The sequence below is a fragment of the Bos grunniens genome, chromosome 26 (genome assembly GCF_055505025.1).
Source record: "Bos grunniens cultivar Pamir isolate PY7600 chromosome 26, Bosgru_T2T1.0, whole genome shotgun sequence".
Classification (NCBI taxonomy): Eukaryota; Metazoa; Chordata; class Mammalia; order Artiodactyla; family Bovidae; genus Bos; species Bos grunniens.
Genome location: NC_141190.1, coordinates 11,831,698 through 11,849,417, shown reverse-complemented (window position 1 = coordinate 11,849,417; position 17,720 = coordinate 11,831,698). Strand labels below are relative to the sequence as shown.

Sequence of the window (17,720 nt, the reverse complement as noted above, 5' to 3'; positions counted from 1 at the left end):
ATATATACACTGCCATGGGTAGACAGACACCTGCTGTATAGCACAGGTTGCTCAGCTCAGTGTTCTGTGATGACCTAGAGAAGCGGGATGCAGGGGCAGGAGGGAGGCTCAAGAAGGAGGGGTATATGTATACACATAGCTGATTCACACCGTTGTACAGCAGAAACTAATACAACATTGTAAAGCAATTATATGCCAATTAAAAAAAATTTTTTAATTCAACTGAAACAACCAAATGCACTTAGAAGTTTTGGTGTTTTGTTTTTTTAACTACCTTAAAGCCTTTGACAAGAGATGCAGGGTATAAAAATAACACAAATGCTTTACCTCTGTGTTTCACCTTGTAGATTTCAAAGTTCTCTAACGTCAGTCGCTATCTGGTGATGTTCGAAGCCACTAGTCATGACTGAAAGTGGCTTATTTAACGTTTGCGTGCATAGTGAAAAGAAAGCATTGTAAATCCAGGAAATGAATGTTTTCTTTTTCAAAAACCCCTACATGTTTTTCACAAATGCTGAAAATCAACATATAATCAAATTACATGTAATGTGCTCAATTTACTTATACAAATTCTAAACTCATCATCTCCCCTCCTCTCAGTTGGCAATGCGTGCTGCTGCTGCTAAGTCGCTTCAGTCGTGTCCGATTCTGTGCGACCCCATAGACGGCAGCCAACCAGGCTCCCCCGTCCCTGGGATTCTCCAGGCAAGAACACTGGAGTGGGTTGCCATTTCCTTCTCCAATGCATGAAAGTGAAAAGTGAAAGTGAAGTCGCTCAGTTGTGTCTGACTCCTAGCGACCTCATGGACTGCAGCCCACCAGGCTCCTCCGCTCATGGGATTTTCCAGGCAAGAGTAGCAGAGGGCTAAAAAATGATACACTTTTAAAAATCAAATAATAACTAGGGACCTCCCTGGTGGTCCAATAGTTAAGACTCCACACTCCTAATGCAGGAGGACTGGGTTCGATCCCTAGTCAGGCAATAGATCCTACATGATGCAACTGAAATATATATATATATCTTGTGTACCACACCTAAAAATCCCATGGGCCACAACTAAAACCCAGTGCAGGCAAATAAGTATTTTTTTTTAAACTCAAATACTAAGTGTCTACTACATATATCTTCTTATTTAATCTTCAGACCCACCCGGCAATGCAATATGAGATATACACTAAAATTAAACAATATTTCCATAATGGACTGAATTGTTTCTGCTTCCCCTCCAATTCATATGCTGAAGTCCTAAACCCCCAATGTGACTGTATTTGGAGATAAGGCCTTAAAGGAAATAATTAGGGTTGGATAAGGTCATAAGGGTGAGGCCCTAACCCTCTAGGACCGGTGTCTTTATAAGAAGAGGAAGAGACAACAGCAACATCTTTCTCTGTGTGCACACAGAGAAGAGAGCCATGTGAGGACACAGTCTGCAAGCCTGGCAGAACGGTCTCATGTAACAATCTCAATAGTACCCTATCTAGCCTTCAGAACTGTGAAAAAATTAATTTCTTGTATTTAAGCCAGTCAGGCATCAGTATTCTGCTTGGAGTCCAAGTAGGCCAATATGAATTCCAAAGCCAAAAAGATGATAAATGGTAAAGAAGGGATTTAAAAGCAGATCTCTGGACACCAAGTTTAGTATTCTAATACACCATGCAAAAGTACTTGTTAATGTCAATTCCAACCTGACTTTCGACTAAGCTCTGCATTTTCCAGCAACTCAGAGAGGTGAAATGAAAGCTGTTCCTTTTGTATATGTATACAGTGATGTGCTGGTGTTTCAGTGTAACTGTTCTCATTGGAAGTGACTGAGCCCAAGACTGTAGTTCAGCCTGCTGGAATTCAAGTTTGCCCAGCATCAGAAAGTACCCCCACCTTCTCTTACTTTCATTTTAACCTGACCTGGTGGCAGCAGCCCTGAGGCCACAGGTTGTCCCATGGATAGGTTGGGATTCAAGTTTTGTGTCAAGATCTACCCAGACTATCTTCTAGTTTTCTTTTACCCGTTGCTGAGGGCCCTGAGGCTAGAGTCTGTAACACAGAATGGCCAGAATCCAACTTTGTTCTAGCGTCAGGACGTGACACAACACTATTTCTTCTTTCAGCTTAACTTTACCCAGTGGTAGTGGGCCTAGGGCTGGACGCAGACATGTAGACCAGCCAAATCCAGGCGTAGTCACTGGGATTCACCACCCCTCTCCTCACTGTTATGTTAGCTCTTTATAAACAACAGGGGCTTCCCAGGTGGCTCAGTGGTAAAGAAACCACCTGCCAATGGGGGTTCAATCCCTAGGTCAGGAAGCTCCCTGGAGAAGGAAATGGCAACCCAGTATTCTTGCCTAGGAAATCCCATGCACAGAGGAGCCTGGCAGGCCAGAGTCCATGGGGGTCGCAAAAGAGTTGGACACGACCTGGCGACTAAACAACAGCAAACAGCAATAACCAAAGAACTGATGACTTACATTTCTTTACTATTTTACATTTCTTTATGCATTCAATGAGCTAACTTCCTAGGAGATGGATTCATCGTTTCAACATTCCATTGGTAGCTTTTTCAACATTCTATTGGCAGTTACCTCCAGTAACTGATTACAGCACAGCCGTACCATCTGTCACCCATTCTACCCTGTGGGTGGCCCCGTGGCCATTCAGGAATCAAACGCTTGTCAAGCCCTGATGTCTCATCCTTTTTCTTCCCAAACTGCCTATTTCAGTGGGTCAGGGTCATTATCCCGAATCCCACTTCTCCTAACACCAACTACTTGCAATTGGCCCAAAGATGAGGTTTAAGGGTAGAGTGCTTCAGAGTGCCAAGCCTCCCAAATTTCTGACACTACATACCAGAATAGAGTCCGAAGGTAAAGTTAAAGAGCACAGCTGCCATGGCTGTCCTCACTTACGACACAAACTGAAATTCAGGGGATTTCCAAAGCCACCATCAGACTTGATCATATATTGAAAGGACTCACAAAACTAACTGAAAGCTTAGACTCACGCTTACAGTTTATAACAGGGAAACAATGAATATTAAAATTAGCCAAATGAAGAGACACATAGGGAAGGGTCTTGGAATTTTCCAAACATAAAGCTTCTTTGCCCTCAAGACATATTATCCTCCCATCACTGATGTGTGACAGTATGAATGGAGCATGGCCAACAGGGAAGCTCACTCAGTCTTCATTGATTAGAGTTTTTGTAGATACTTCATATGAAGGCATAATTAACTGATTAGCCATGTGCTTGAACTCAGCATTCAGCTCTCTCCCTCATCCCAGCAGGGCAGATATCAAGGAGCCCAAAGGGCGCACCAGGAGACACTTCAATAGCATACTATCCAGTGTGACGCTAAATAAAAAAGACATTCCTATCACTCAGAAAATTCCAAGGGGTTTAGCTGTTACCTCCTAGGAGCCAGGGACAAAGGTCAGACCTCTCTTTGGGCAAGGCTAAGTTCGCCCCTGCAGCTCTTTCATCTGCTTATGCCTTACAGATACGGCTAACAAAGGCAGGTACATATAAAACTAGTATCCACACAGAGTGTGAGGTTCTGCACACTCAGTTTTGTCTAATTCTCAAAATAACCCTGAAAATTTGGTATTATTGGTCCCTTTTCACGGATGAGAAAATCTGAGGCTCAGAGAAGTTGCCCAAAGTTTTAGAGAGGGAAAATAACAGATCTTACCAAGTTGACACAGCATACCCCTTGTGCTATTACATCCGTCTTGCCAACGTATTCACTCATTCCTTCTCCAAACATTTATTTTATGTCTACTTACTGCTAGGAACTGTTCTAGGTGCTAGAGGTGCAACAAAGAACAAAACAGATAGAAATCACTGCTCACATGAAATAGAATTCTAATGGGAGAGGGACATAAAAATAATCAATAAGTAAGCAAAATATATACATTTTGATATATATGATAAATATATTCCATAATAAGCAAATTGTTATGGAAAAAATAAAAACAAGTATATCTTGTTTAGAGCTTTATTCAAACACATCAAATGTAACAAAACATTTTTGAGACAAATGGGAAATTTGAATATGGATCAGTATTATATATTAAAAATGCACCTATTACAAATGTAGACTGAAGTATTTATGGATAAAATAAGAGTGCAAAACTATTGATAATTATAGCTGTTGGATATTAGATATGTGAGAAAAGGCCTTTATACTAATCTTTTTAGTTCTGTGACAGTTATGACCAACCTAGACAACATATTAAAAAGCAGAGACATTACTTTGTCAACAAAGGTCCATCTAGTCAAGGCTATGGTTTTTCCAGTGGTCATGTATGGATGTGAGAGTTGGACTATAAAGAAAGCTGAGCACCGAAGAATTGATGCTTTTGAACTGTGGTGTTGGAGAAGACTCTTGAGAGTCCCTTGGACTGCAAGGAGAGCCAGCCAGTCCATCCTAAAGGAGATCAGTCCTGGGTGTTCATTGGAAGGACTGATGTTGAAGCTGAAACTCCAACACTTTGGCCACCTGATGTGAAGAGCTGACTCATTTGAAAAGACCCTGATGCTGGGAAAGATTGAGGGCAGGAGGAGAAGGGGACAACAGAGGATGAGACGGCTAGATGGCATCACCAACTCAAGGGACATGGGTTTGGGTGGACTCCGGGAGTTGGTGATGAACAGAGAGGCCTGGCGTGCTGCAGTTCATGGGGTCGCAGAGTCGGACACGACTGAGCGACTGAACTGCACTGATGTTTAAATTTTTACATAATGCAAAGTTTTAAAAAAGAAAGGAAACAATGGATTGAGGGTGGCAGATAGCTCTTGTAACACACCTTATAAGACCAAAGATGTAAATCAGGGAAGACCTCACTAAGAAGTTGACACTGGAGCAAATGCTTGATGGAGGTGAGGGAGAGGGTTCTGTGGATCCAGGGAAAGAAGGTCCCAGGCATAAGCAGGAACTAGAGCAGAGCATGGGGTGGGAATGTGCCTGGCAGGGCATATTCAAGGAAGAAGGAAGTCCAGCTTTGGGGAAGGAATGAGCAATTGATAAAGTAATGGGAGGTGGCATCAGAAAGTTAAACAGGGATGGGTGGGGAGGAGAGGAAATGTATATCCAGGGCCAAATGCAACAAACAATTCGCACCAAACCAAAGGATACCAACAAACCAGGACTTCCCTGGTGGTCCAACGCCTAAGGCTCCGCACTCCCAATGGAGGGGGCCTGGGTTCAGTCTCTGGTCAAGAAACTAGATCCCACAGGCTGCAACTGAAGATCCTGCATGATGCAAGGAAGATCAAAGGTCCCAAGTGATGCAAATAAGACCTGGTGCAGCCAAATAAATATTAAAAAAAAAAAAGAATACCTACAAACCAATAAGAAAAATTCAGGCAACCCAAAAGAAAAATAGGCAAAAGACATGATTGGGCATTTCACAGAAAAGAAAAGGGCCAGTAAGCATATGAAAAAGTCTTCTACTTGATTAGGCATCAGGGAAATGCAAATTAAAATCACAGTGCGACACCCCCACACCCACAGAAAGATTAAAATTAAAGGGCTAGTATTGGTGGGTGTGTAAATTGGTATAAATTGCAGTGTCTGCTAAAACCAAAAACTGTACTGTAGCCCTCTTAAGCAATCCATTCCATTTCCAGGTGTATATCCAACAGAAAGCCATAAATGTTCACTGAACACTGGAGAGGAACGTTCAGGGCAGCACTCACTCTTCCTAACAGCCTAAACTGAGCCGAGAACGATCCAATGCCCAGTGACAGCAAAATGGGCAAACAATGGGTTACTCTACAGCATTTAAAATAGCAAACAAACGACATGAATCTCATAAAAACAGCGAACAAAGGAAGAAGACACAATGGGTCTAACGCTGTGTGATTCCAGTTATGGAAAGTTCAAAAACAAGCAAACCTAATCTGCACGGTTAGAAGACATGGTAGTGACTATCACTGTGGAGAAAGTGACTGGAAAGGGGCTTGTGGGGGTGAGGGGAGGGGAGCTGATGACATCCTGTTTCTTGATCTGAATGTTGATTAAGTGAATTTAATCTGTAAGCAGTCACCAAGCAGCACACATGATTTGTGCACTTTTCTGTATCTATACCGTCAATAGAACGTTCTTTTAAAAAATCATGCACAGGTGTCTTGGTTTCCTCCTCTGAGCTACTGGTGACAACGCCCAGATGCCCTTACTCCCTCATCCCAAGCCAAATAAGAGGCACACAGAGCGCAGTGGATTGTTAACTTAAAAAAGAGTAGATGGCATGTTTTCTCAACTCACAGCTGCAACTTCTACATTTAAAGATGCTGAAACTCTGACTCATGTTCGGAGGACGCTAGTGGAGGAGAGGTGGGTGAGCACCCATGGCTCAGGGCAGTAGGAAAGCAGAGAGGCTGAAGGCAGAGTCCACCAGCAGTGAGCTCTGTGTGACTGGTCACCAGAAGGGTGCTGTTCACAGAGACTTACAAGCAGAAAACCTGCTCTTGGATGCGAACACGAACATCAGACTTTGGCTTCAGCAACAAATTCACTTTTTTTACAACGAGCTGGACATCTTCTGGGGTGGTCTCCCTCATGCTGCCCCAGAACTCTTCCAGGGAAGAACCACAGGAAGTCATCCTGTCCTCAGTGCGATGGATTCTGGCCTTTCCAGGGATGGAAACTCAAGCAGCTGTAGATGCAGGTTCTGAGCAGAACACATCATATTCCATTCTTGACAAAGGAACGTGAAAATCTGCTAGAGAAATTTCTTATCCTCGATCCCGTCAAGAGAGGCAGTTTAGAGCAGATTGTGATGGCTCCGTGGATTATTGTGACTCATGGATATGAGCAACTAAAGCTCTACGTGGAGCCACAAGGACTCTGGGCAGACTGACTTCATGGCATCCATGGTTTCACCTGGAAATGGAGATCCAGGACTCGCTGATAGGCCAGAAACAGGAAGTCATGTTCCAATATCACTCCTGGGTTATAAGAGATCTGAGCCAGAGGGCTGCCCAGTCACCTGAAGCCTCAGCCCTCAGACAATCTAACCAACAACAGCTCTCCTTCCCCAGCCCCAGGGGTGGGGATAGGGTGCCCGCCAACTGCAAGCAGCACATCCTCTAACTGCTACTAAGAACACTCGGAGGAGGAAGGCAGATCTAGGGGAGGATCAAGGGACAGGGCGGAGGGCCACAGCACAGCCAGGAGACGATGTGGGGACAGATGATGTGAGAGTGAGCAATGCTCCATCAGAGCAGCTGCCAGTGCAGCCCAAGCAGGACCCCCCGCTGTGCAGGCAGTGGGACTTGTGGGTAGGAAGGGTGGCTTCCCTACCCCCATGGATCCCTTGCTTCCATGGCCTCCAGAAGCAATGCCTCCAGATCCTCCATCCAGGGACCCCCAGAAGCAGCTTCTCTGAGGTGAAGCCATGCTCACCCACCTGGACAGACCTCTCTTGGGAGCCCTGTTCCTGCCATGGCTTCTTCTCTTCCATCCAGCGTGAAGGCATGATGCTCTGGAAGATAAATACAGGCAAAGCCAGTGAGAACACACAGCTGTTTACTCAGAGCCTAAACATCCAAGGGAGTGCAGGTGCAATACACAAGTGTCCATAAAACAAATATCATATGGGAACCAGTGAAAGTTCAATGATTATAAAATTATCAGACTGATTTCTTTCTGTGGCTTTAATTCAGAAGGAAATTCAAAAGAAAAAGTATACACATGTCCCATTAGTGTTTTAGTCTCCTAAAAAAAACTATCTTAAATGATTAACATTCATTTGGATATTTGTTTGAATAACACTGGCAACATGATAAAAATATTTACTGTAAAATAAACATACCTGCATACACATACGGCTTCCTTGGTGGCTCAGCAGTAAAGAATCTTCCTGCAGGAGACTCAGGTTCGATTCTTGGGTCAAGAAGATCCCCTGGAGGCGGAAATGGCAACACACTCCAGTATTCTTGCCTGGGAAATCCCCTGGACAGAGGAGCCTGGTAGGTCACAAAGAGACACAGCTTTGCAACCAAACAACAACACACACATATATAGATAGAGGTATACACAGACCGAGAGACAGAGAGAGAAGAGAAAGAAACCCTAGAAATCTGACAACGTCTTTTGATACCCACTTTAATCCAGCTATACCTAGAGCTAAATAAACTCAGAATTCCCAAGTATTTATACAAGTTAATTACCGTTTGGGTTTCAGTTAGTTTGAGATGAGTTTCCATCACTGGTATCCAAGAAATTCTAGAATAAAAAATATATGTATTTAAATGTTATTGGTACTTAACATTTGTTGATTCTATTAGTTTAGACTAACAGGAATAAATGGACTTATATGAGAGAACTTTAATGTAAGTAAATGAGGTAATAAAAACAGAAATGATTTTAGATGTCTTATATCCTCATATCTAGAGCTATGACAAATTTTATACTTCAAATTTTTCCATAGTTTTTAAAGTTTAGTTTTTCCTAATGTGTGTAGGTGGGGCACAAGCATGTTTAACAAAAAGAAGAAAAAGGTCTGCTGTATTTTGAAAAATTATTTTCAAGTTTCCAAGAAAGATAGGTTCTATTCGCTCCTGGAAAGGAACTTGTTTTGACACAGATTTAATGCCAGTGTATGAAAGAATAGATTTTAAAAATTAAGCTATTTATAACATATGTGGGAAAAAATGAACAAGGGAGATTAAATTTGTAATTTAAATAAATATAGTAATACATACAATTAAGGCTCAACTACCATTCAATGCCCTCTTCTCCTCAATACACATACACGCACACACGCTTGTACGCACGGCAAAACAGCTACTTTGCTCTAAGGATTCTAGGACACTATATGAGCATTAAATAGTGTATAAAAATGTGTATAGGAATTTTATGAGACACTTCGCACTAATCATCAAAAAATGAACAAGGACACTTACCTCCACTTCCCTCCTGGTAAGTCCTACAATGACAGTAAAAGTAATAATTTACAAGGTCAAACCACAAGGATAAGCAGAAGTGGCAGGAAGACAATAGCAATAAAATTTGGAAGAATGCATTGTGTGTGAATGAGTAGCAACTTGTTGGCAAATGTGAGGAAGCCAGAACCTAACCAGCAGTGGCAGAGTGTGAGCAAGCTAAGCTCTTCCAGGCTGCGGGCCCTGGGAAGCTCTGGATGGGAGGCACCAGGGACCTGTGGCGGATCAGGTGGGTGGAAAATCCGAGTCACTAAGCGAAGAAAAAACAATACATAGTAAAGAGAAGACAATATATACTAGATCAGCTGTGAATCATACAGTGTCAAAATAAGCACTGAAATTGATATAATAATGAAATATTTCTAGATTAGGAAGATGGGAAAAGGGGCGGCTGCTGCTGCTGCTAAGTCACTTCAGTCGTGTCCGACTCTGTGTGACCCTATAGACGGCAGCCCACCAGGCTCCCCCGTCCCTGGGATTCTCCAGGCAAGAACACTGGAGTGGGTTGCCATTTCCTTCTCCAAGGCATGAAAGTGAAAAGTGAAAAGTGAAAGTGAAGTTGCTCAGTCATGTCCGACCCTCAGCGACCCCATGGACTGCAGCCTACCAGGCTCCTCTGTCCATGGGATTTTCCAGGCAGGAGTACTGGAGTGGGGTGCCATTGCCTTCCCTGGGGAAAAGGGGATATGTGCCCAATTGTAAGAAAGTCAATTCATCTTCAATAGTAGGAAGAAAAGAGAAAAGAAATAAATTGAACTATTATTAAGAAATAGTATTAGACAAGTGAACTTATACACAGAACAGAGATAGACTCACAGGCACAGAAAACAAACTTATGGTTACTAAAGGGGAAATGGGGGGCAGGGAGGAAGGGATAAATTAAGAGTCTGGAATTAGCAGATACACACTACTGTATATAAAACAGATAAACCACAAGGACCTACTGTATAGCATAAGGAAATATATTCAATACATTATAATAACCTATAGTGGAAAAGAATCTGCAAAAGATATATGTATGTGTGTATACATATATACATATATCTACATATATAAATATATCTAATTTGTTTTGCTGTATACCTGAAAATAACACAACACTGTAAATCATCTACACTTTAAAAAATAAATAGTATTACAGACATGTTGAAGAAATGTGAAGCTAAAAGAGGAAACAGTTAAAAGAGATGTAAGTTGTTGTCTTTGGGGAGTGAGAATCAGTAAAGTGATAAAGACTAGAACAGAGTGCTAGCTTGCATTATGACATTAACTTTTTTACTCCGTGATGGAGAACATATGTTACTTTAACAATGTTAAATTAAAGGAACTATAAGCACTGCTAAGTGTTAATATACTTACTTGAAGAATTTTCTATTTTTCTGAGTATGTATTAAATTCGTAAAGGTTTAGAGAGTGCAAAAATGAATTGCACGTTAGAATACTTAGAACCCATGAAATGTGCTTGCGGGACATTAAAGAGATTGAGTAGACTCTAAGGCCAAAGTGAAACTCTAACAAGATGATGAGAAATACTTCAAAAAGAGGAAAATGAATGAAAATGAGGAAAGTGAAAAATGCTAAGTCTAATCGAACAGAAGTGCCAGATACAACCAATATGTTATAGTCCATATGGGAGAATATAAAACAGGATACAAATATGAGCTCTCCATAATAAAACACTGAGAAAAGAGTAAAACAAGAGAAACAAGAGAATAAATACCATAATATTTTATGAATCACTATTATGACTTGTTAAAATGGTATATATTAGTTTAGATATAGTATATGAAAAGCCTTGAAGATATGTTAAAGTCTATTAGCAGAAAATTACCCTCCCCCAAAACTGACTATGCCTTTCACGAATTCTTCTTTTTTGTGTATTTTGTTTTATATTTTTATTTTTTTAATTATTAAAATATGATAACACCTTTACAAAAGACTTGGAAAATACAGAACAAGGTTACATAGTGCCACTATATTTATTTTTTAAGTAGATAAGGATTTTTGGTTGGAGTTTCAATATAAAACTCTCAAAAATTAATGAATATACAGAGAAGTAGAATGGAGAAGGCAATGGCACCCCACTCTAGTACTCTTGCCTGGAAAATCCCATGGATGGAGGAGCCTGGTAGGCTGCAGTCCATGGGGTCGCTGAGGGTCGGACACGACTGAGTGACTTCACTTTCACTTTTCACTTTCATGCACTGGAGAGGGAAATGGCAACCCACTCCAGTGTTCTTGCCTGGAGAATCCCAGGGATGGGGGAGTCTGGTGGGCTGTCGTCTATGGGGTCGCACAGAGTCGGACATGACTGAAGTGACTTAGTAGCAGCAGCAGCAGAGAAGTAGAAGGATCTAGTAGACCTGAAAAGCACTGTGGACCAATTCAACATAACTAAGATTTATACAATTTTCACACAATAGTAGGATACAAAGTCTATTCAAGTTCCCATAGACTATAAACTAGGAGACACTTGACCATATCCAGGGATGTAAAACAAGGTACAAAAAAATTCATGGTCTCAAGGTATTGAAGTTATACAGAGTCTGTTCTCTTATCACTGTGGAATTATGTTAGGAATCAACATAAAAAGATATTTGAAAATAACCCACATTGGAAGCCTCAATAAGGTTAGACTGAAAAAAAACAGAGGGTGACTGCAGAGAGGAAGGCATTTAAATGAGAAATTAATAACAAAATGAGAAATTACTATTAAAGATACTTTAAACAAAAATCCCATGTATTTGTTTCATGGATTATTTGAAGTCCTTAACAATTTTCCAACAACAACATGTTCATAGCACAATGCTGTACACTCATCCATGGATGGTTGAGCTACATATTTTTTACATAAATAAGGGGAAAAGATACTGAGTCAAAACAAAAGCAAAGAAAATAGTTCTCTCAGACATGAAAAAATACTTTGTTGTTATTCAGTTGCTCAGTCATGTTTGACTCTTTGTGACCCCATGGACTGCAGCACACCAGGCTTCCCTATCCTTCACTATCTCTCAGAGTTTGCTCAAACTCATGTCCATTGAGTCAATGATGCCATCCAATCATCTCATCCTCTGTCGTCCCCTTCTCCTCCTGCCCTCAATCTTTCCCAGCATCAGGGTCTTTTCCAATGAATAAGAATATTTAGTTATTTCCAATGAGTAACTAAGAATAAATACTTAGTTACATATAAAATAATTTTTAAGGAAGTCCACATGACCTTATACAAGTAGGGAAAGACAATTCTGCTGACCTTAACATACTAAAAGGAAAAAAAAAATCCAGGAAAAGCAGGAAAGAGTTATGATGAATGTATCACTGGGCAGTGAGGTGCAAGCCAAAATTTTTCAGACCACCCTATCTATAGGTAATTTGGGGCTTCCCAGGGACTGGATTGAGTTTAGAGGTCCAGAGATCCTCAAATGCCTATGAAAACACGTTAAAAAGTAGTTTTCCCTAATAAGCTTTTAAGCCAGATAGTAAAAGCAAGTTGGTTATGTACCTTCTGTCTCAGGCCACACAGTCACATTTGAGAATGGGCTTCCCTGGTTGCTCAGTCAGTAAAGAATCTGCCTGCAATGCAGCAGACCCAGGTTCAGTCCCTGGATTGGAAAGATCCCCTGGAGAAGGGAATGACTACCCACTCCAGTATTCTTGCCTGGAGAATTCTGGGACAGAGGAGCCTGGCAGACTACAGTCCATGGAGTCACAAAGAGTCAAAAGGGACTGACTGAGCGACTAGCACTTTCACACTTTCACTATTAGGTAGGAAGTAAGGCAAGAGCAATGAGAGGTGGCCTAGCTGAAAAAGTGCCAAGCTCATCTGGAAATCCGACCCCAGATACGCCCCAATGCTGCCCAGGAGCACTCACAGATATCCTACAAAATAACCACGGAGACTTTTCCAAATCAGGGACATGCACCCTTGACACACAGTTGTGTCTTCAAGGGAGACACAGGAGCCCATTGCTGCTGCTGCTGCTGTTAAGTCACTTCAGTCGTGTCCGACTCTGTGCGACCCCATAGACGGCAGCCCACCAGGCTCCCCCGTCCCTGGGATTCTCCAGGCAAGAACACTGGAGTGGGTTGCCATTTCCTTCTCCAATGCATGAAAGTGGAAAGTGAAGTCGCTCAGTCATGTCCAACTCCTAGCGATCCCATGAACTGCAGCCTACCAGGCTCCTCTGTCCATGGGATTTTCCAGGCAAGAGTACTGGAGTGGGGTGCCATTGCCTTCTCCCAGGAGCCCATTAAGGGTTCATAAATATTCTCTGTATACATCTGATTATAACAGATTGAATTATGGGAAGGATATGTGTAATAGAGACCAGCGTTATGTAACTTGCAACTGTCAATCAAAACTGTCAGTCCATGCCCTCCTAGATGAACATGTAAAAGCCCTGTGTTGAAAACCCCTTACCTCATCATTCCAGTGCTTCTCTTGCTGGAGAGAAGCCACCTCTCCCTGGGGCTGTTCTTTCTGTTCTTTCTTCAATAAACTTGTTTTTGCTGTGGGTAAGACCTCAGATTCTTCTCTGTGTCCTCACCAGGAACCGAGGCCCATGAGGAAGAGTCCTCTTCAATTCTGTCAGGTAACAATATTGGATAACCAATTGCAAATCATTCACTGAGTGCTAATTATGGGCCAAGCACATGTGTTACATCCTTTACAAATTCAACAAATGTTTATTGAATATCTTCTAGGTGCCAGGCACTGGGGCTATAGTTGTCATAAAAACAGACAGTATGCCTACCTGAAGTTTATGGTCTAGTAACTTACAGAACGAGAACTTACACAACAACGGGAGGAGACGAGGAAGGAAAGCCCAGACTGAGGAGGGAAAGGAGCAGAGAAAAGCCATTGTTGAGCCCTCGCAAAGTAGTATGAGGGGAAACTCAGAACTTGCAGGAAAATCTGGGGAAGAGAACATCTAGCTGGAAGAGTGGGACACAGATGGGAGCTGGTGAAGAAGACCAAGGAAAGCTGCGGCCCTGTATCTGATGGGGGACCCGGGGCTCCTGTAGGCCAGCAGGGCAGACTGGGCAGAAAAATCTGGAGGCAAAACAGAAGAACAGGAACAAACTAGGACCCACTAGCATATCTGCCTCTGCCTCTCACTGCAGCCAACCCCAACTGCAGGCAATGACAGCTGCCACTTCACTTTCACCTCCTAAATCTTGCACGTCTCCCGCTCGCCAACTCTAACCATAAAATAAATGTAGTTCCAGCTTAGGTCAGGCCACAGCATACAAAACCAGCACTGTCAAACTGGTATCCCACTCAGTCTTATGCCTCTAATAGGCATATTTAACCTGCAATGGCAAAACCTAGCTTTCCCCAAAGATGACGCAGCTGTTCTTGGCATAAGGGAAAACACCCTAAGTGGCTTCCCAAATGAGGACATGAAGTCTCATTGTTCACTTTATCTTTGGGGGATGTCCATTCCTTTTCTAGACAAATCACACTCACTCCCCGTAAATATGCTATGAGATAAGCTGAACTACTAGGAACATATTTTATATGCACTAATAGGAGAATGGAGAGTCGGGGGTGGGGGCAGGCGGGAGGAAAGAGTCCGGTATTGTATAATTTACAAAGTGTGGTCAGTTGCTCAGTAGTGTCCGACTCTTTGCAACCCCATGGACTGTAGCCCGCCAGGCTCGTCTGTCCATGGGGTTTCTCCAGGCAAGAATACTGGAGTGGATTGCCACGCCCTCCTTCAAGGGATCTTCCCAACTCAGGGATGCAACCCAGGTCTCCCACATTGCAGGCGGATTCTTTACCGTCTGAGCCACCAGGGATTTGCAAAGTACATACCCAAATAAAGAACCAATTCTTCTCCAGCAAAATCTGAATTTTTTCTAGAAGAAATTAAAATTGTGACTGGCTTTGGAGATGGCGGTTTGGTAAGGTACCAACATGCCTAAGGGCTACGCTGGGCGCGAGGGGAGGGAAGGGCTGCAGAGCGCCTGTTGCCCTCCAGCCTTGCGCCAACGCCCTGCAGGATACGCCTGGAGCTACCGCTCTGAGACCTGAGATCCAAGGAGTCCAGTGGAGCCGCCTGAGGCCACGAAGTTACAGGAGAGGCTTTTGCGCTACACATACAAGTTTTATTTTGATACCTTATCCTAATGAATTACCATGAATATGTAGCTAAACATTGGTTTTTAAAGATGGAAAGAAAAAGTGAAAGTGAAGTCGCTCAGTTGTGTCCGACTCTTTGCGACCCCATGGACTGTAGCCTGTCCGGCTCCTCCGTCCATGGGATTTTCCAGGCAAGAGTGCTGGAGTGGATTGCCATTTCCTTCTCCAGGGGATCTTCCCGACCCAGGAATCGAACCCAGGTCTCCGCATTGCGGGCAGATGGGCAGACGTTTTACCATCTGAGCCACCAGGGAAGCCCTTTAAAAATGGAAATCACCTAAATGAGAGTAAGGGGATTGGTTAAATTACTGTACCTCAAAAGGACAAAATCATACATACAACCATTAAAAACGATTTTTAAAAATATTGAATGATATAGAAGGATTTCCATTATTACATGTGATTAAAAGCAAATACCTAAATAGTATGCATGGTGTGAGCATGTTTTGTAAAATTATGTAGGCAAAGGAAAATAAGGTTCAAAACACCAAAAAGTACTTATATTGACCCTATGTAGTAAGAAGCCATCGTGATTATCCGGGTCATGAAGATCTTTTTTGTACAGTTCTTCTGTGTATTCTTGCCATCTCTTCTTAATATCTTCTGCTTCTGTTAGGTCCATACCATTTCTGTCCTTTATCGAGCCCATCTTTGCATGAAATGTTCCTTTGGTATCTCTGATTTTCTTGAAGAGATCCCTAGTCTTTCCCATTCTGTTGTTTTTCTCTATTTCTTTGCATTGATCGCTGAAGAAGGCTTTCTTATCTCTTTTTGCTATTCTTTGGAACTCTGCATTCAGATGTTTATATCTTTCCTTTTCTCCTTTGCTTTTCACGTCTCTTCTTTTCACAGCTATTTGTAAGGCCTCCCCAGACAGCCATTTTGCTTTTTTGCATTTCTTTTCCATGGGAATGGTCTTGATCCCTGTCTCCTGTACAATGTCATGAACCTCATTCCATAGTTCATCAGGCACTCTATCTATCAGATCTAGGCGCTTAAATCTATTTCTCACTTCCACTATATAATCATAAGGGATTTGATTTAGGTCATACCTGAATGGTCTAGTGGTTTTCCCTACTTTCTTCAATTTAAGTCTGAATTTGGCAATAAGGAGTTCATGGTCTGAGCTACAGTCAGCTCCTGGTCTTGTTTTTGCTGACTGTATAGAGCTTCTCCATCTTTGGCTGCAAAGAATATAATCAATCGGATTTCGGTGTTGACCATCTGGTGATGTCCATGTGTAGAGTCTTCTCTTGTGTTGTTGGAAGAGGGTGTTTGTTATGACCAGTGCATTTTCTTGGCAAAACTCTATTAGTCTTTGCCCTGCTTCATTCCGTATTCCAAGGCCAAATTTGCCTGTTACTCCAGGTGTTTCTTGACTTCCTACTTTTGCATTCCAGTCCCCTATAATGAAAAGTACATCTTTTTTGGGTGTTAATTCTAAAAGGTCTTGTAGGTCTTCATAGGACCATTCAACTTCAGCTTCTTCAGTGTTACTGGTTGGGGCATAGACTTGGATTACTGTGATATTGAATGGTTTGCCTTGGAAATGAACAGAGATCATTCTGTCGTTTTTGAGATTGCATCCAAGTACTGTATTTCGGACTCTTTTGTTGACCATGATGGCTACTCCATTTCTTCTGAGGGATTCCTGCCTGCAGTAGTAGATAAAATGGTCATCTGAGTTAAATTCACCCATTCCAGTCCATTTCAGTTCGCTGATTCCTAGAATGTCAACATTCACTCTTGCCATCTCTTGTTTGACCACTTCCAATTTGCCTTGATTCATGGACCTGACATTCCAGGTTCCTATGCAATATTGCTCTTTACAGCATCGGACCTTGCTTCTATCACCAGTCACATCCACAGCTGGGTATTGTTTTTGCTTTGGCTCCATCCCTTCATTCTTTCAGGAGTTATTTCTCCACTAATCTCCAGTAGCATATTGGGCACCTACTGACCTGGGGAGTTTCTCTTTCAGTATCCTATCATTTTGCCTTTTCATACTGTTCATGGGGTTCTCAAGGCAAGAATACTGAAGTGGTTTGCCATTCCCTTCTCCAGTGGACCACATTCTGTCAGATCTCTCCACCATGACCCGCCAGTCTTGGGTTGCCCCACGGGCATGGCTTAGTTTCATTGAGTTAGACAAGGCTGTGGCCCAAGTGTGATTAGATTGACTAGTTTTCTGTGAGTATGGTTTCAGTGTGTTTGCCCTCTGATGCCCTCTTGCAACACCTACCATCTTACTTGGGTTTCTCTTACCTTGGGTGTGGGGTATCTCTTCACGGCTGCTCCAGCAAAGCGCAGCCATTGCTCCTTACCTTGGACAAGGGGTATCTCTTCACCGCCACGCTTCCTGATCTTCAACGTGGGATAGCTCCTCTAGGCCCTCCTGCGCCCGCGCAGCCACGGCTCCTGAGCCAGACATCCTGGAATGTGAAGTCAAGTGGGCCTTAGAAAGCATCACTACGAACAAAGCTAGTGGAGGTGATGGAATTCCAGTTGAGCTATTCCAAATCCTGAAAGATAATCCTGTGAAAGTGCTGCACTCAATATGCCAGCAAATTTGGAAAACTCAGCAGTGGCCACAGGACTGGAAAAGGTCAGTTTTCATTCCAATCCCAAAGAAAGGCA

The 17,720-nt window shown here is 42.5% G+C and overlaps 1 protein-coding gene across 1 annotated transcript; it reads right to left on the bottom strand.

Moving 5' to 3' along the window:
- Positions 1–6,530: 6,530 nt before the first annotated feature.
- Positions 6,531–13,519, bottom strand: LOC147344021 (uncharacterized). The gene is made up of 5 exons (XM_086378508.1): positions 13,359–13,519; positions 8,168–8,222; positions 7,810–7,963; positions 7,405–7,479; positions 6,531–6,878 (listed from the first exon to the last, which is right to left on the bottom strand). The coding sequence occupies exons 1-5, from the start codon at positions 13,364–13,366 to the stop codon at positions 6,814–6,816; spliced, it is 357 nt and encodes a 118-aa protein (XP_086234634.1). The 5' UTR covers positions 13,367–13,519; the 3' UTR covers positions 6,531–6,813.
- Positions 13,520–17,720: the final 4,201 nt, after the last annotated feature.